Here is a 20,582-nt window from a genome sequence, read left to right as displayed (position 1 = left end):
CATCTGCAATCAGTACCTTCACCTTAAGAGAGTTTTTCTTACATTCTAAGACATAATTATCTTCTTTTAATAGACTTTGTACTATTCAGAATGTTTTAAATTCTTTATAACCGCTATAAAAACAAAGATGTTACAGAGAAAACCCGAGAAAAAACCATATACATCAATCCATTAGAAAAACATAATTTTGAAAAGTTATGTGACCTGGCACAAATAACGAAATGGGAGGAGTCTCTAAAATTTAATGACCCGGAAGCAGCAGTGGATAGTTTCATAAATGAAGTTACAAATTTAGTCAATAACTCATCCTATGAGATCACAATAAACAATAAATTTAGGAAAATCAAACCATGGATTAATAATTTCAATAAGGACTAGAGATAAGCTAAAACTTTCACTAGGTAAATATCCGAATCACCAAAAACTTAAAGAATATAAAAACTATCGTAATAAACTCAACAGATTAATCATAAACACAAAAAATGAATACTACAGAACTAAGATTGAGCAAAATAGTAAAAATATCAAAAAAATATATAATTTTGTTAATGATGCGTTTAATGAAAGCAAAGATAAAAAAAAGGAAGACATAAAATGCATTGAACTGGAAAATGGTACTAAGATAGCAGATCCTAAAAATTTGGCCGACAGTTTTAATACTGTTTTTATTGATGCAGGCTCTAAAATAGCAGATACAGTAGCAAAGCCCTCAGTCCAATTTAAACTAAAAAATGCATGTCAAACATCTATGTATTTATCACCTGTGACAAAAAACGATGTAATTAAACAATAAGCTCCCTAAAAAATAACTGCTCCCCAGGTAAGGATGGAATAAAATCAAAAGTAATAAAGTCTCTTAATTTATACCTATTAGAACCAATTGTCTAATTATCCAATTGTCTCCGTAAGTCCCATCTTTAAATCAAGTAAAAAACAACATATGGAAGACTACAGACCTATAAGTGCTGTTTCTAATTTTGCCAAAATCTTTGAGAAATCTCTTAAAGAAAGATTGACATCTTATCTTAACCATAACAATATTCTATCAAAAAACCAATTTGGGTTTACCTTTGGTATGAACACAGTGGATGCCATGTATAAACTTGCGGGTACTATAACTGAACATCTAGACAAAAATAGTAAGTGCCTTGTGGCATTCCTGGACGCATATTCGTAAATACCCGACGTATAATCCACCCGAAGTAGTTTCGTTACATAGCAGACGCATCAGACTTATTACCTGACGTGTGATCCACTCGAACTAGCTTTATTATATACCAGACGTATCAAACTTATGTAACTGACGCGTTATTTGCTGTATAATAAAATTAGAAGAGAAATTAAAAAAAAGGAATTTTTTTAGTAGTAAGTAAAAGTATTATAAATACTTCTAATTTCATTTATTTCGAAATCAATGAAGAATTAAAAAAAAATTTTGAAAACCAAAATTGTTCACTTTTATTAAAATTTAAAATATTCCTAGGTAAAGTTGGGTCGCCCTGAATAAACAAAACTTTTTAGGCTCAATTTTAGACAGATGTATTTTTTTGATTTATTGATTCCCAAAGCTATATTTTTTGCAACACATGTTTTCAGACAAGGTGGAGACTTGGTATTTCTTTTCTTTATGCCTCCTATTTTGATGTATCATTTGCCTACTTTTATTCAGCTATTTTTTTACATAATTTTCGTCCTTTTCCTCGCATCTACATATCGACCGCGTCAATTTTCATGAAATTTTTGCTTAAAAAAAAACAGTTTTTTATAAACCCATGCACTCCTTGAGAAGTATAATAATATGATATATTATGTATCACTACAAAACAGACCTAATTCCTAAATAACAAAAAATTCCTAAATACTAAAAGACCCGTAAAGTAAACAAAAATCTATCAACATCAAAGATGCCAAGATTGTATCTTGTTTTTCTTGCATCCCATGCCTAATTTATAGTCCTAATTATATTATCCTTTTTGTTTATTAAGCTTTATAATTATTATCTAATTGATCTTCTTAATTACGCCAGTTACGAAAATTCCCGAGTTAGCTATATTTACCTAGAATTTTACTTACCTCGACTCTTCTTTTGACCTAAATTTGGTCATAATACATTGAATACCTTTCTGAATTATTGCGTTATCCTCATAGTTTTTTGGTAGATCATCTAAATCACGCATTTTTTATTTTATGTCTACTATCTACTTTCGGAAAACACGTGTTACTTGTTCACAGCCTTGAATTTGAAACCCAAATAAATGATTAAAAATTAAAAGACAAAACACAACACAAAAGATAAATAACAGACGTGTCGTCATGATATGTCAGGTATTTACCTAACGATGTTCGGGCGCAGCCGAAATATCTCGAGTCCATAACGCGTCGGGTATTTACGAATATGCTTCCTGGACTTATCAAAGGCATTAGATACAGTCTGCCTAGGCTCATTAGCGAGCCAGGGATTGAAAAGGAATGGGGTGCCACAGGGCACTGTGCTGGAACCCATACTGTTTAATACCTACATGAATGGTATAAATGAGATAGATCTACGTAGGAAGATAGTTTCCTATGCAGATGATACTTCTGTGGTTTTCTATGGGGACACATGGGAAGATGTTAAATCAAAATTTCAACATGGTCTGGCCTCAATAAAAAAATTTTTAGACACCTTTAAACTCACTCTAAATAGCAAAAAATCATACATTTTCTATAAAGGACACCGGTAGACCAAATTTCCAAAATATTAAAGTCAACAATATAGAAAATTCTATTGAACAGGTTGATTCAATTAAATACTTGGGTGTATACATAGATAAAAATGGGATCATCATGTAATATATTTTAAAAAAAAAAATTGGAGCACTAATCCATAATTTTTATATTCTTAGAGAAATTCTTTCAAGAAAAATACTGATTTTGATATATAAGGCTTTAATTGAACCATTACTAAGATATGGAATACTGCTCTGGGGCGCAGAAAACAGTATTGGTGCACTAGAATTTAATCACAAAAATAATGTTTAAAAAACCCAGATTGTTTTCAACTAATGAATTGTATAAAGGTGATATAAAGGTAATATTAAGACAATTTTTATTGCAACATGTTGTTCCTATATACATTATTCTAAACAAACAATTACCAATCATCATCATCAAACCAGGTGCTATTTAAATAAAAATATACTCCTACCTAAAGTAAACCGAACATTAAGTCAGGAAACAATATTTTTCTTGGGCCCCAAATTTAACTTATTGCCAAATGAAATTAAGCAAGTTAAATTTTTTTTAAAAGTTTAATGTCTTAATTACTAATTATATTAGAATAAATAAAACAAAATTTGTGAGCTAACATAACAATATACTTTATTAATATCAATTTTATCCAGTTAATTTCTTGGTTTTGTAGGATAGATATAATGATCTACATATAATAAGTATTAGCTAAAATGTGATCAAGGGCCAATTTCTAGAGCTCATTATATATGCATTATATATTATTAACTTAGTTCTGTGTGATATACCTATACATTATAAATTCAGTATTATATTATGTAATTATTAGATACCTATACTAACTAATCCAGATTTGGTAAAATCAATTTTTACTGTATTTCTTTGTAGAGAGAATATTTTATGTATATTTAAGTTGAAGTATTGTTTTGGATCATGTGGCACACACAGATACCTCTGTATCTAGGTGTCATTTATGTCAATTGTATTTATATACTGTGCATTATTACCTAATAAATTGAATTGAATTGAATATAAACTCATCTATAATGATTTTGTTATTTATAGAAAAATCCAAATGTATCTGTCCTCATTTCAGTTTGCTAATGTTCAGCGTAAAGAAAGTGACCTATCTGTACGACAATGATAAGCAGGAGTTCGTTAAACTGGCGGGTCTTGACAGCGGCGTTGCTTGTGACGTGTTCCATCAATACAGGGCGTTAACGACCAGCGAAAACTTTATGAGGTAAGTTAAATTTAACAAAAAAATGCTACACGCACATCATTTAAAACATAAAATGTCATTTCAGACGTCTAGTTTACGGTCCGAATCTCATTCTAGTAAAAGAATCATCCATAGCGACCCTTTTGTTCCTAGAAGTGCTAAATCCGTTTTACATTTTCCAAATGTTCAGTTTCATCTTATGGTTTAGCGATCAGTATTATTATTACGCGGCGGCGATATTGGCCATGTCAGTATTCGGCATCACTATGACCGTTAGGCAAACAAGAAAGGTACTATTTGTGATAACTTAATATTAAAGAATTTAAGGTTTTTTTCCCCACAAATAGAACCAGAGGAATCTCAAATCGACAGTTCATTCGAGTGACGTGTGCACGGTGCTACGTAGATCCCCAAAAGCGGCCGATTATGACGAATTAAACGATCATGGATATACTTCGGAAATCGTCTCGACTGATTTACTTGTTCCGGGCGATATACTGGAAATTCCCTCTCACGGTTGCATTATGCATTGCGACGCTATTTTATTAACCGGAAATTGTATTTTGAACGAGGCCATGCTGACGGGTAAGTGCGAGATCCCGTTTTATCCATTTCATTTTAAATTTAAACGATTTAAGATTGGATTTACCATTTTTACATTTCTAAAAAGATTAAGTTCATAATTTACCAGAAAGTAGGGATCTACTAAACTAGTGGTCTCTAGGGAAATCTATGTTTTGTACTTGAAGTCAAAAATATATATCATACTCTTTAGGTCAACATGTCGAAAATTGAATATATTGGAAGTATATGTGTATACCGTTTATTTATAGGAATCAAGCGATAAATTTATGTTTTAAGAATAGGATTTTGATGCTTTAGTCTATTTAAATTTATTGGTTTAAACAGCACCACAGATTTCAAATTTCGATAAAATGGTTCCATTTATACAAATTTGAAAGGTTTCTTTCTCAGAAGTCTGTTTCAATTTATTTAATTCAGAGTATAATATAGAAGAAGTCAAGAAATACTAATTAAAATAATTCTTTCTTATAAAGACCCGTATTTTATAAAAATTTTGTATGGATAGCTAAGTGATAGTTTAATAAAATATTTTTATGAGGCAATAAATAATTTGGTATAAAGTATTATTTATAAAACAATCTTCTATAACTATATCGCGTTAAGCAACATTTATTATTTAGTTGCTGTATCATTGCTTTAATATACAGTATCGGACAAAAATAGAGCGAGGATACAGTTTTTTTCTTTTATTAAAAAAGCAAAAACGCAAGAAGAATTAAAACTCAATAAAACAAATACACTCATTAATAAACATATATTTATTACATAACATACCAAAATTCTTCGGTATAAACAAGATCATAAAAAGAAAAAGAAAAGTTAAATATTTCTATACGACAAAAATTAAGCGACGCTTACAATAAAAATTAAAGAAAACATTATTAGATTGCGCCCTTAATATTTAGTTCACAAGCCTTTATTTGCGATTACCTGGCGGCACCTTTGAGGCATGGAAGAAATTAAATTATCAATTATAATATCTTGATCAATATTTTTCCATATATTTTTAATTTCTTCAAAAATGTACTCTTTGTTTTTATAGGTTTTACATCTAAGTTGCATATCCACAATTTCCCACAGGTTTTCGATCGGGTTAGAATGGCATATGTAGTGGCATATTCCATTCCGCATAAGGTAGCATGACATTTTCAAGGATATATTTATACTTAAACCTATCCATAATGCCCTCAATTTGGTAAATTGGTCCCATCTCATAGCCAGAGAAACAACCCCACACTAACACGTTGCCACCTCCATGTTTTACGAGGGTTGTCTTTTAAGTTTTGCATATGCAGCTGGAATAAAACAAAAAATAACTTTTAACGACTTTATTGTTTTTCAAAGTATTCTCCACGAAATTTAATGCTCTTTTGCATGCGCTCAAACCAGTTGTCAAAGCTGTTATTCCACTCGTTTGTGGGTACTGTCAAAATTGCATTTTTAAAGGCGTTAACTGCTTCCTCTGGCGTCTGAAACCTCTGACCACGCAGTTCATTCTTGATTTTTGGAAAAGTATAGAAATCGTTGGGACTTGGGTCGGGACTGTACGGAGGAAGATCCAATAATTCGACGTTTTGATAAGTTAAAAATTCAATAGTTTTCCGGGCTGTGTGCGAACTTGCATTGTCTTGGTGGAGGATGATTCGTCGTTGTGGGTTCGCTTTTCGAAGCTCAGCGATGACTTTCGGCAAACAAATGGTAATGTACCAATCGGCAGTAACAGTTCGTTGATTCTCCAGAGGAATTGTTGCAACATGACCTGCTTTTGAGACAAATGTTGCAACCATCTTTTTGGATACACTTCGAGAACGAATGACTTTTGTTGGCTTTTCTTCATCTTGAAATACCCCAGACGACTGACGTTTATTTTCAGGTTCATATGAGTAAATCCATGATTCATCACCACTGACAATGCTGTACACATTTTTAGAGTTTCCTGCCTCAAAGCGGTCTAGAGTTGTTTGACACCACATCACCCTAGCTTCTTTCTGTTCTTCAGTTAACAGATGCGGTATCCAGCGGGAAACTAATTTTCTTACCCGTAATTCTTCATGCAAAATTATTTGAATTGAGGTCTATGAAATCGCCAATGAAGCCTCAATCTCACGATATGTCACATGTCGATCTTCCGTGATAAGCATACGCACAGCATCGATGTTTTCTTGGGTGACAGCCGTTTTTGGTGCACCTGACCTTGGATCGTCGCTAAGACTAACCCGTCCACGCTTGAATTCTGCATACCAACGAGAAACTGTCGACTGATGTGGTGCTTCATTACCGAAAACAGAAATCAACTCAGCACAGCATTCTTGTTGAGATAATTTCCTTCGAAAATTGTAAAAAATGATGGCCCGAAAATGTTCTCTGTTTAATTCCATGGTATGCGCAATTTGCTACCTTTAAAAATTCACTGTAGCTGTAAAACTATATGTATCGCACTGACGTTTTGAATTTAAGAAAAGTAAAGTTTGACTAATGACATTTGATTAGTGACGCCCTCTATGTTTCTATATGCAAAACTTAAAAGACATCCCTCGTACAGTACCTTGGACATACTTTGGGTCAAGTCTTTTATAGTCCATATAAACTCAATCGGAACAGCAGAAAAACTAAAACTCGAGTCATTAGCGGTATCTTCTTTGTAAAGCATAGGTGTGCCACAGAAGGATTGTAAAAAACATTTTTCTCTTCACAGAATGATCGATGACGTCTCTGGCTTTTATCACTGTGTAGTACGGGCAAGTTTAGTCAACTCACAAACTCTTTTTAAAATGTCGTTTTGTGAGGTCCCGCGCATTTCGTTTTTTAGGCAATTGAAAAATATTTAAAACAACTCTCTGGGTTTGAACATGTAAGTCTTTATTTAAAAATTCCGATTGCGACAAGTCGGAATTAACTTCCAAATTGTCCATTTCATTATCAGAAACATCAAAAGGTCTCCACAATGGCATTTTAAATTGTTAGATAAAAAGTATTTAAAAACAGTGATAACAACAGTATTAACAACGACAAAAGCAACAACAAAAACAAAGACCACAACGATAACAACAAATTAATTTATAAAATTACGACACGCGACCAACACACTCTTAAGACACCTGATTCTAAACCAGAAATAAAACATAAAACGCCACTGGCACCAGGCCCATGTAAAATTTATCCTAGAATTTTTATTTTCTATAGGCCCGGCCCGTCCACAATTCAAACCCCAAGCGCAGGTAGTAATCTTTTTTTTTCTTCGTCTTTTACACGTCATTGCTAAGGATTTAGCCTACCTCTCTCTGACAAAATTTCTCGTTGAACGGGCTGGGGTTTAGGAATTTCCAGCGATCAGATGTCTTTAAATATACGAGGACCGCTCATTATATATTTTGCTATTTGTTTCAATGCGTGAATTTAGTATATTGACCGTACCCCAATTTGTAAGGTGTTCGAATTGAAATCATCTTCACTATACCTGCAATGCAACGAACATATTGAACACCATCACTTTTATACAAATTAAACTTTGACTCATCACTAAAAAGTACTTTTTTCCATTGCTCTGGTGTCCAGTGAGCATGTTGTTCTGCAAACAGAAGACGTGCTTTAATATTCTTCTTACTAAGAAGCGGTTTTTTGGCAGGTTTGCATGCTTTTAAGCCTGCTTCAACTAGTCTGCTAGTAGTCAACTAGTTCTTGTTTTATTACGTATTGTGGTGTTCCCATCTTATACGATGCAATAATTCTTTCTTTAAGACCAATAGAAAAACTTTTACCACGAGGCATTTTTAAACAAAATATAGATTTAGTAGCGGGGGGTACTTACGTACTTGCCGTATGTCCACCCTCTAACCTTTGACGTCGCAGGGTATCCGTCAACCCCCCTTACTATTTCTTTACAGTAATAGGAGAAAAAGTCGACAAAATGCCCCAGGCGCCACTCTAAGTAATTAAAGGAGCTTAGAGTCCCCTCTAGCCTCTCGGGTAAGCCTTTAGACAGTGGAGAAACCCGGTAAAGATTGAAAGTAGACTGTCCGGTTATAATGAGATCTTATTGCTCTTAATCTTTATTATTACAAATACTAATAAGTAACAGGTTTGGTTGCTTAAAACTAAATGAACAAAAGTGTCCTTAAAATCTAACAATCCCCATTACCAATTTCTATGATTAAGCACAGGCAGTTATTTGGGAAAATGTACCGGAAAATTCAGCACTCTATTAATGACGCAAAATAGTATGCTTTGATGTTTTGTACAAGCGGTTACGGATGACATTCGTTAAGCAAAGTCGGAAACTCAACACCAATCAAGCGAAGCAATCTCAATCAATCAGTCAACATTTACCTCTGCTCTGTTGCTATACGAATAGTAATTATGACATCACGGACTCGGTTATTACTCGTCTCTCACCATCTTGAGAAGCCAAGTAATAATTATTAATAAACGCGGCTACTGCCTGCCCTACAAAACACGAAGAAAGATAGTGTCCAAGCAGTAGTTTTCATCAATCAAACAATTAAACGGAACGGTACGGTCACGGACAGAGCAGAAAATAAAAAGTCAACAATAAAAATTATCAATTAAATACAAAAGAAATCCGCAGTGAGTGTTTCTCTGGTTGCAAACAAGAATGTAACTTTTCTCGAACGGAATTAATAAAACGTTGGTTTAATCACCCGTTTACTACCTGCCCTACAAAACACGAAGAAAGATAGTGTCCAGGCACCAGTTAATAATATTCGCGACTGTGGCTTGCCCTACAAAACACGAAGAAAGGTAGTGTCCAAACTACAGTTTGAAAATTAAATAAAACGGAACGGGACGGAACGATGTCAATAGCAACGGATTCGATAAAGATCTTAATACGCGAGCTTGGAAGCGGCCGGTCAACTGTCAACAGGTGGCTCTTACCTAACCCAATTCACACTGTCAACGTCAAGACAAATTTAAACGTAAATATTGAAAATTTAACGATATTGAAATATGGAAAAATTACTGGTACTTCGCTCGAAAGGTATGGTACGACCTTACTGCGACGAATGTGAATCCTTGGTGGACCTGGAACCTTTTTATACCCATCGCAGGAATTTGGGTGCCGACGACTCACGAACATCCTCGGAACCAATCGTTGAATAAAAATGCAATTGGGAAAACTTAATGAAAATAGAGTTTTTCCTCGTGAAAACGGTACGGATTTATAGGCTATGACCCTATATGGTAAAAAAACTTAGTTTCAGCTCTCAAAACCGGGTATTTCAAGGTGAAAACAGGGGGACAAAAGCTGGCCACATGTGTAACAGAAAACCGGCTTTTCAGGAAAACCGCGGGAAACTGAATCATGATTTATATAATATTTTGCCACACCGGGCATGCCCCTTCATTTAACAGGGCTTCCCAAGGTAGGTAAACCTTGAAACTTACAAAATAGAACATGTAAACAATGCAACAGCATGAAAGGAACATTTCATGTAGATAACCGGAAAACTGGAAGCATAGTGATGAAAACCCTCTCAGTTTTAGGCATTTGTGGTTCTTTATTATCCTAAGAATAACCAGGGCTGAAAACAATAAGGCCAGAGACTACAACATAGTCAACGGAGAACTAGGCATAACCTATAAGAAATCAAACCTTTCCAGGATACTATCAAGCTAGAAATCTCTTTAAGTTGGTTTCTTTATATATGTTTACAATTATAAACCCCTCATGACTCACAGGTAAAGCTTAAAATGTATCTTTTTGTTATGTAAATTATAAATTTAGAGGTTAAAATGTTAACGGAGAAAAATTATCTAAGTTGTCTTATAAAAGACTGCCTGGGCTTACCCTTATTACTATAAAATAAAGACAAAATCTTGTAACTTCGTTACAATTTGATACCGACCAAAACCGATGTTTATCTACTAATGGTATGAGCAATATCGATCAAGTCGCTTTATTTTTGTCCATGAAAAAATGCATAAAAATATACATCAATTTACTAATCTCTTGCTATTCATCACAAGAGGCAAAGAATGTTTAAATACGATTAACAAAGGTATGTACTGACTGATACTACAAAATTGTTCCTAATTATACGAGGTACAGTCACAAAGTTTTTTAGGAATATTATAGCGTCGCTTAATTTTTGTCCGATACTGTATATCTATAAAATAGATATAAAATCATTTTATAAAGGTTTTGCAGTAAGTTACATTATGTGAAGGCAGACTAATATGAATCAAATTGCTTTCAGTAACTTTATAGTTTTATGGACTATGTTAAAATAAAAATATTTTTTTACACTCTTTAAAATGTTATTCATATTGTATTTATAAACGTTTTATAAAATAAATATTACTACACTTTAAGGATATCTGCTAGAATAGAATCTGTTTTGTTTTTTTTTTTTTTGCGAGCCATTACTTATTTATAAACTATAATTTTTTTCAAAATGGGAATTCAAAGAACTAAAAAATCGGTAAATTTTTAAAGGAAAATAAAGAGGAATATTTTAAAAACAATATCGTTAAAAATCATTCATTTGGATTCAAATCTTAGTGAGGCAATTAGATCGTCATCTTAATCAGAGGAGATTTTTTAACCTGATTGATACATTGGAAACTGGTCAGAATGTGGGCAAATCAGACATCGATAATAAAGTGGAAGCTATAAATAGTACTAATAAGATTAAGGAACTCACTGACATTTCTAAGAACCTAGAGATCAGAATTGATCTAAAGATGGGGGCAATAAACTATAAGTCAAGATTTTTAATAAAAGAATTCCAAATATCCCTTCTGATGTCTTAACATTAAACCGTCTTTTCCTCTTGGCTTCGCCAAAAAAAATTTCACCGAAAAACAGTTGACCTTTGAATTTTACACCTATACAAGCTCCATCAAGTGTTGATAGTATTCGCGTGTAAAACAATTATGTTTTAAACGGATTCTTTGTGAAATAAAATTATATATCACTTTTATTATATTTATTATTAGTGTTCTTTATAAAATTAAGTAGATTTAAATGACGCCATTTTTTATGATATTTATTTAGGTTTATTTTCGCCATGTATGTAATTTTAAGAATGCTTTATTATGAACTGGAATCGATTTTATAATCTTATATTATAAACTATTAAACGAGTTTAATGAAATAAAAATCCAAGTTATATAAATGCTTATCAGATCAAGTTTAACGACAATTAAGTTTTTTTATATTGTTATATAGAGTGTTATATGATAATTTTAAGCATATTTGTGCTGCTTAGGTACTTATTAAAGAAATATATATTGGCATAATGATATAAATACATTCTGATAAAGCTCTAATTTATGATGGGAAATAGGAACAGCATCTGAGATGGTTTTGGGCCCTTAAGGTTTAATACTTCGCTGAAGACCTGACTTAAGACTTGGCTTAAGATCTAGCTTAAGACCCTGAATAAGACCTTACGTAAGGCACTCAAGATGTTGGAGGAATTTTTTTAAAGTGTATTCAAATAATTTTTCACATTACATGGCTAGTGTTACCATAAGGTAACCATGACGTCAAATCCCAACCTCGAGAAATCGCCAAAGAAAAAAGGACAAAACGCAATTTCTGGGTAGCTCTTCGATGAATAATCTCACGTAGGCCCAGATTTACAGGAATCGACAATACAACGTTGCCCCGCTTAGATTTAAGTTAGTAGTAGTAAGTAGTATCGAAAATGCCAATACGTAAAAAGCTGATCCTTGAGCATGGCGTACATGACCAATGACAAAGACGGACAGGTAGAAAAATCACGTTAGTCAGTGAGAGAGAAAAAAACAACCTGATTCCAGTAAATTGGTTCAAAATTCAAAGCGAAGAACAGCTAACGCCATCTAGGAGTTCTTATTTTTTTACAAGGTCATTAACCGACTTTACACTAGATGTCGCGATCAGTACTATCTTCATACAATATCAAATTATTACATTATAAAAGCAACCAAAAAAAAAAAAGTGTAGTGGATGGGGAGTATCAATAAAATGTGTTGAACACAAATCGTGATGAACAAGCAAAAAGTGATTCTGATGATAGTGATGACGGAAGTTGAAATCCAAATATGGAAGAACCGGAAAAAGTGCTACATAAGCCAGACTATCCAGATATATCTGATCTGATTTCATTATTTTCATCAGATTCAGTTATGATTTTTCAGAAACTTATAGACTAGAGCGACTTAAAGCGGTAAAATAAAAACAAGAAATTTAAATAAAAGGATTTTTATTTGTAACGTAAAGAATGGAGAAGTGTAGAAAGAAAATGGTTGTTATACTCTTCGTCAACAAAATCTGCTTTTTATTATTTCTGTTGTCTGTTTTCCACTTTCAACACAAGCCTTAAATTTTCATCTAGATATAGTGATATAGTGGAAGCATATTAATAATATCTTTTTTGAATACGAAAATATTTTAGGACATAGGCAATCCACTATCACATACCTACGTTACTAGAAGTAAATCTGTTGGTAGAGTAGATAACAACATAGACTCTCAATACAAGGAAAAAAAGATTACTGGAAAAGCTTACTTAAACCTAAAGACTTTTATTTCACAGAGACAATGAGATTCTTGGATCCAAGCAAAACGTAAATTACTTAAGAGGCATGGACACCTTAACAGCTTATCTAAAACAGATCTGAAATATAAACACATATAAGAACTGACAGAAAATCTGATCATATAAAGACATTTATAAGGGGGGTTCCGGCTTCTGTCTACATTATTAACGACTGAAATCGACGAACTAAGGAATGAATTCCAACAGTTTGCTGAAATGATTTGAAGTCTGATTGCATTTAATTGAGAAAATAATTAAAGGATCAAACAGGTCAAATCAATAAAAGCTAGGAAACAACTCTGTTAAAATTGGCAGATAGTTTACGTAGAGATAGAATCCCAAATACATTTCCACATGTCGAAATATCAGTAAGAATTTTCTTATGGTTAATGTTGATAAATTGCAGTGGTAAACATTCATTTTCCAAGTTGGCTTGATTGAAGAATTGCAAATGAAGTAAGAAGTATTATGCTTTAAGACAGGCTAAATAACTTATCATGAACATAAAAAATGACTTATTGAAAGATTAATTGAATTGATTCGAAGAGGTAATAAATGATTTTGCGCATCAGAAATACAGAAAAAGCCACTTGCGTCTTTCTAAATAAATATCATTAATTAGCATTTAACTGATTCATGTTATTATTAAAATTAGGACTAACTTTTTCAAAAATCATTAATATAAGGCTTTTTTTTCTTTTAACTTCTTATTAATAATCCATAGAAGACTGAATTATTCTAACACTTGTCGATTTAAACGTATAACTTAACCTACTTTTTAGGTGAGAGTGTTCCTATAACAAAAACCGCCCTTCCAAACTTTTCCAATCTGATTTACGATCCAAAGGAGCACGGCAGACACACACTTTTCTGCGGCACCCACGTTATCCAGACACGCTATTTCGGCAACGAAAAGGTCCTGGCTGTCGTTATTAGAACCGGATTTTCTACTGCTAAAGGTACAAAATAGTGAACAACTGGGAAATAACATTATTTTTTCATATTTTTTTATCAGGAAGTTTAGTCAGAAGCATTTTATATCCTCCGCCGGTGGATTTCCGTTTTGAAAAAGACAGCTACAAGTTCGTTGCTTTCCTTGCATTGATCGCCGGAATTGGGTTTATGTATACAGTCGTTACCAAAGTACGTTTACTCATTAATTATTTTAAGCAAATTGTAATTTTTGTTTAATAATTTTTAGATCGTAAAAGGTGTTTCTGCCAGAGACATTATCCTTCAAGCGCTCGACTTAATTACTATAGTAGTGCCACCGGCTTTACCGGCCGCCATGACCGTGGGGAGATTTTACGCTCAAATCCGACTGAAAAACAACAATATCTTTTGCATTTCACCTCGTAGTATTAACGTTTCTGGCGGAATAAATTGCGTATGCTTTGATAAGGTAAATACTAGACCGTAATTTGCTTAAATGTTTAAAATAAATTTTTGTTTTAGACAGGGACTTTAACGGAAGATGGCTTGGATTTACTCTGTGTAGTACCAGCAAAAGAAAAATCCTTCAGCGAACCCATTACAAACGTAGATTCGATGCCTTATGACACATTTTTGTACGGATTGGTTTGTTGTCATTCTTTAACCATTATTGACCATCAGATTGTTGGCGATCCGTTAGATTTAAAGGTGAGTTTGTTTTTTTTTGCTGTTAAATTAACAATTTATACGTAATTTTCAGTGTAACAGTCATGAAATTTATGTAGAACAATCTGGGATGTATTTAAAAACAATACTTAACGGCAAAAATTTATGTAAAATTGCAAAACAAAAGTAAAAACTACAAGTCACGGTCTCATTAAGCATATACAGAGCGGTCCAGCTTAAACGTCATTAATTTTAATACGTGATAGAGAATTTAAAAAGAATAGACTTTTATTTTCTCAGAAATTAATAACAAAGATACAGGGTGTTAAAGTTGAGTATAATTATTTGTTTACTTATCATAACTTTTAAACTCCCACCTCAATTTTAATTAAATTTCGCATGCAGGTTATTGTAGTGAATTGTCAATTACTGATGAAGCCAATTTTTAAAAAAATTGCCAGTGGCGTCTCATAAGGAGGAACTGGGTCTTTTTTTCCTCAATCGATAAAATATTTTTTTATAAGAAGTCGACTGTTAGATTCTCCATTTAATTTGGAAAAAAAAGTTGTTCTTGCGAAATTTGGATTTAAGGCACTGTTTTTAAATATCTTAGTATCGACATTTTACCCTACACTAAAATGATTGGTGCTGTCGAGAAAAATATCCCCAGACCCATTATACAGGGTGTTACTAGATAAGATGCTGATCCTTAAGGGTGTAATTTTTCTAAAGTTAACCAGTGGCGTCCGAACAGGAATGAAGACTAAATATGAAATATTATGTACGCGACTACTTTTCCGTAAAATAAAAACTATTTTTATAATCCCCATTCATTTTAGAGCCAACTGATTTCTTGACTTTTTTTCGTCCGATTTTTTGCTGCAAACTTTTTAAGGATTCTAGAATTAATTTTTGATACTAGAAAAATCAGTGGCGCATCACTTTTTTTATTAAAAATCGTAAAATATTTTTTTCATAAAAATGTGTATCTTTGCTATGCCTAGCCAAATGTATCATATTTCAATCAAATATCTAAAGTAGTTTCGAAAATATAATCAAATTTAAATATTTTAATTAGAACTTTGACACCCTGTATCTTTGTAACAAAGCATTTTTCCAATAACGTTTGCATCGCAAACTGATATTTTTTTGGGATTTTCTATCTGCCATTTACGTTTCCGCTTTCGAAAACCGCACCACCCTGTATATACCGGGTGACCGGAAAAAGGGAACACTTAATAACTTTTTTACTCTTCAAGATAAACAAATAAAATATGGTGTATTGATGGAATTACTATAAAAGCATCTTTTGAAATTTTCAGTTGTTTTCCGTCATTTTCTGTTTAACCGGAAATGATACTAACTTTCTTATTTTAAATAAGACACTTGGTATATTATTTTGATAGAAAATTTTATTCTTAGAACAATGATACTGCATTTGCTACCTTTTTTTATACTTATAATATAAAAAATAAATTTTTTAACTTTTAAAAGGGTGCCATGATTGCGTTTAAATTTTTAATCAAGTAATCACGGAAAAATTGTTTTTATTGCATTTTTTGATTGAAATCTTTTGCATGCCTATTTGAAATGTCCAAACCATTAATTTCGGCATTTATTTTGTTTTTTAAATAGCACGTTATTGGGAACAACAACTTTCAAAAGCGGTGACTGTTTCCCAATAATTTGATATGATTATTTTTTAAATCGGTTGAAAAATAAGCCTATAAGAAGAAAAAAACTAAGTCACATAAATAAAGGCATTTAATTAATCAAAATAGCATAGAAAGCTTTGAATTTGTGAATAGGAGACTGCGTTTTGACGCGTTTTTTTAACTATTTTTCAATTTGACATGACATCTTGTCAAGCGCAATTATTATTTGTTATTTAAATAAATTTGCCGCGGTTTTTTGAAAGGATTTTTGTATTTACTAATATTTTAAATGCGCACACGTACTTTCATTAGACAAGAAGGTGATTATTTCGAACAATACATGTAAAAAATTTTATATTAGAATAATTTAGAAACCTAATATTTTTCCTGTTTGTCTACCGTTCGTGTGTCCCTATGTTATGTTAGGTAAATGTTAAATAAAATATGTAGTATTAAGAAATTGCATTAAAAAAATGTTTGTGTTACGTCAGTTGAAAAAATATAGTTAGGCGTGTGACTAAAAAGCTCCCTGTTATTGAATAAATTAAAGCCATCTGTGCTATTTTTATTGACTTTAATTATTATTTATATTCGTCATTTTTTCTCTTCTTATGAGCTTATTTATTAACCGGTTTAAAAACTAATCATATAAAATTATTGTTGGGGAAAAATCTGTGTTTCAAAAGTGGTGTTCCCAACAACGTGCTAAAAAAAAGGCCAAAATAAGTATTTGAATTAAATAAATGAGTGGAAAATGTACTAAAAATTTAATTTTAATTAGGGGAGACCGGTGTCAATTGTAACAAAATATGCTTTTTTATTTTTCGTTGGTTAATCTTGCGCTCTAAAAAACTAAATTTATTTTGCTAATGATATGTTCTACGTTCGATAAAACTTGTCGGAATTTAAACTCATAAAATTTATACTAAAATAAAACTATACCACTTTTTAGGAGGCTATGACAACTGTTACAATTGGCACCTATCTGGCGTCAATAGTAACAAGCATGATGTTAATTATTGTAACAACCATCTATACCGACGCAAAAAGTAAAGAAGGGGTTATTTTATTATATAAAATACTTCACCTTAAAATAAGTTGATTTTTTACGTAAAATAGGAAATATAAAAATATTATATATATCTTATAATTCATCATCAGAATTACAGTTTACGCAAACATAAAATGGGTTTTTATCTGTGCAGGTTAAATGCGCCCATTCTATGCAAGTTCTACATTGTATCCATTCTTCTGAGCTTAAGGAATATGATCCAGAACACACTAAACAGAAAGTGTCATCATTAGAAGAATCTGAAGAGTAATTTTCCACCGGTTTTTTCTTAACTGTTTTATTCACTTTCTTGCTCTTATTTTTATTTGTTTTGGTGGTGTCATCTTTGCCAATTTGCCGTTTTACTGAACCTTTCTTCTTTAAAGTTTGTTCTTCAATAGAATATTTTTTTCTGGTGCAGTTTTTCTTTTCATTCGACCCCCTTTTTTCGCTTTAGAAAGATCGGCTTTGGGCAAAGGTTTTAGAACATCAGGTGTAATAAATGCTACCGGTTGTAGGAGTGGTGTCCCTGACAGTTGATGGTCCTGGCTGAGTGTCCCTTGTCGTTGATTGTTCCAATTGACTTTCAGCTATTTCAGCAGGTTTAGCTGTAGGTGATTTTTGTTATAGATTGAGTTTGCTGTAGGGTTTCATCTAGTGGTCTATCAGTTACCGTTGATGGTAAGAAATCTGAATCTTAAAAAATTCCACGGTTAAAGGGATAAATGCCGGTGCAAGAAAATCCTGATAAAATATTTGTTGGTGTAGTGGCTAAAGGTAAAGATGATTTAACAATTAATGGTAAATCATATATTGTCGTGCGCTTTCCTGGATTGTTCTTTATCCTTTGACGGCGTAGTTGTTGAAATACTTTTTAAAAGGACCAGATACACCACGATCCAGTGGTTGGAGATGGTGGGAAGTGTGTGGTGGAAAAGACAACAATGTTATGAAATTTGCTCTGCAATAATCTATTAATGAAATGGATACATGTGAAGAGTGACTGTCTAATAAAACCAAAACTTTATTAGTCTCGCTGGGTTTAGCGTGTTTCACAAAGTGTTTTAATAAAGTCAAGAAACTCATTTTCTTGCATCCACCCGGACTTATTTCCTTTTCCTACGCATCCAACAGGTCCATCTCTAATAAAATGATCCTTGAAATGCAACCGGGGAAATACAAACATTGGCGGAATTGAGTTACCAACAGCGTTTACAGCCACACAGCGTCACAAGTGTTCCTTTTTTTGCAATGACCTTGGTTGGTTTTTGCACCGTGGACACACCAGTCTCGTCAATATTGTAAATATTTTGTGGCTCAAAATTGTGTCTTTCCAAGACAGTTGCCAGTTTATCAAAAAAGTTGGAGACATTTTCTTTGTTGAAATTCATGGCTCGCGCAAGACTTGTCGCTTGGGGTATGCGAAGTGTTAAATGAGGATTTCTTCTCAGGAAAGCTACAAGCCAATCTTCACTAGCCTGTTCTACTTCATTCCATTTTTGAGGATAGTTAAGCCGATTGGCAGATGCAAACTGAAAGGCTAGTTTACGAAGATCCCGTGTAGTGAGGCCAAAGTACAAATCGACAGTTTTTTCACAGTATTTGACTAGCTGGGACCCTTGCTCAACAGTAAATACCCTGTTGTAAGGATTGTACCCCACCTTAGGCTGTAAATTATTACGTAGAGCATTTACAAAGCGATTTAATGAAACATGGCACATTTCATAACTTTTACCAATTTTTCTAACAGGCTGCTCATTATCAATAAACTTTTTTGCTGCTTCTTCATCAATAACTTTAGGTATCAGTCCCCTGTCGGTGTTTTTTGGTCTCGGTTTCACCATTTTTTTTGACTATAAAGAAGAAAATATTTTTTAAAGAAATCGTTAAATATTCTAAAAGAGACTTGATAATTATTTGTTGTCGTATTGGCTTATAACAATAAGACAACAAATAATTTTGCCATATAAGGAGTCAACAGATAAATAAATAAAATCGGCATAAAGTTAAAAAATAACTTTGATTTTAACACGTACTACGGTGTCAATTGTAACATGTTACAATTTTTACAATTGACACCGTAGTACGTGTTACAATCGACACCTGATACCCTTCAAAAGTAAAGTGTACATTTCTGTTTACTTAAGAAAATACAGCCAACCGCTATCCACTAAAAAATCAAGCAAAAGCTTTATCAAAGCCTACCCTTACCTTAAAATATTGTCAATCTTAACACTTTGGGATTCACAAACAAAAATGTGACGACACGTTTATTTACTTTTTCGGCAGTTTATTAAAACTTGCCTACAGAACGAACGGCACGCACGAAAGATATATTCAAACTAATTACGGGTCAGCAGAACCGCATTTTGCTTTGGCCCATACGCGTGTTTCCATAAAATTGAATTAAAATAAAATTGAAAATTGAAATAAAATTGGCGCTGTTGTCGGTCGTGTTACTTTCGACACCTGTTACAATCGACATCGGTCTCCCCTACTACATAAAGAAAACTTATTATTGTTTAAATAATTTTTATTTACGTTGAAAAGGAACGTATTTTTAAACTAAACCTGTCTTATTCTTAAGGCTGAGAGACAATGAAAAATTTATAAACTTACTATTATATAAGAACTAAGTTTTAGGTTTAATGAACAAACATGTGTCCTTAAACAACACACAACTGAAATGTAGGTTTTAAAATTTTAGTTTTAAAAAACCTATTTTTTGAATTTGGAAATTTTATATTTAATATAGAAAGTAGGTGTGTGAAGGATTCAGGTACTAAAATACAATGAACATTATTTTTCCGTGATTACTTGATTGAAAATTAAAACTTCCAACGTATTCATGGCACCCTATTTTAAAATTTAAAATAATTATTATTAAATTGCAGTATTATTGTTATGAGAATAAAATTTTCTATCAAAATACATAATAATATACCAAGTGTCGCATTTAAAATAAGAAAGTTAGTGTCACTTCCGGTTAAACAGGAATTAACAACTGAATATGTCAAAAAATGCTCTTATAACGATTCTATTAATATACCAAATTTCATTTGTTTATCTTAATAAGTAAAAAATTGTTCCCTTTTTTTTGTGTCATATATGCATGTCAATGAAACTAGGTTCTTTATAGGGAATTGTTACTTTTATTACCATTAATAGTTCAATTAAATTCTTACTATTCCCTA

General features: G+C 32.4%; 1 protein-coding gene across 4 annotated transcripts in view; it reads left to right on the top strand.

Annotated features, from left to right (window-relative positions):
* Positions 1-20,582, top strand: part of LOC126750361 (polyamine-transporting ATPase 13A3) — an 85,328-nt gene that overhangs the window by 43,328 nt on the left and 21,418 nt on the right. For all 4 annotated transcript variants that reach the window (XM_050459946.1, XM_050459943.1, XM_050459944.1 and 1 more), the window contains 7 exons: positions 3,827-3,973; positions 4,038-4,242; positions 4,300-4,537; positions 13,866-14,042; positions 14,099-14,226; positions 14,285-14,485; positions 14,539-14,724. In XM_050459946.1, the coding sequence (XP_050315903.1) occupies positions 3,827-3,973; positions 4,038-4,242; positions 4,300-4,537; positions 13,866-14,042; positions 14,099-14,226; positions 14,285-14,485; positions 14,539-14,724 (1,282 nt within the window). The remainder of the gene's footprint in view (positions 1-3,826; positions 3,974-4,037; positions 4,243-4,299; positions 4,538-13,865; positions 14,043-14,098; positions 14,227-14,284; positions 14,486-14,538; positions 14,725-20,582) is intronic.

The sequence above is a fragment of the Anthonomus grandis genome, chromosome 2 (assembly GCF_022605725.1).
Source record: "Anthonomus grandis grandis chromosome 2, icAntGran1.3, whole genome shotgun sequence".
In the NCBI taxonomy this organism is placed as follows: domain Eukaryota; kingdom Metazoa; phylum Arthropoda; class Insecta; order Coleoptera; family Curculionidae; genus Anthonomus; species Anthonomus grandis.
The sequence above is the reverse complement of the archived record's forward strand: the minus strand, read 5'-3'. Positions and strand labels throughout refer to the sequence as shown.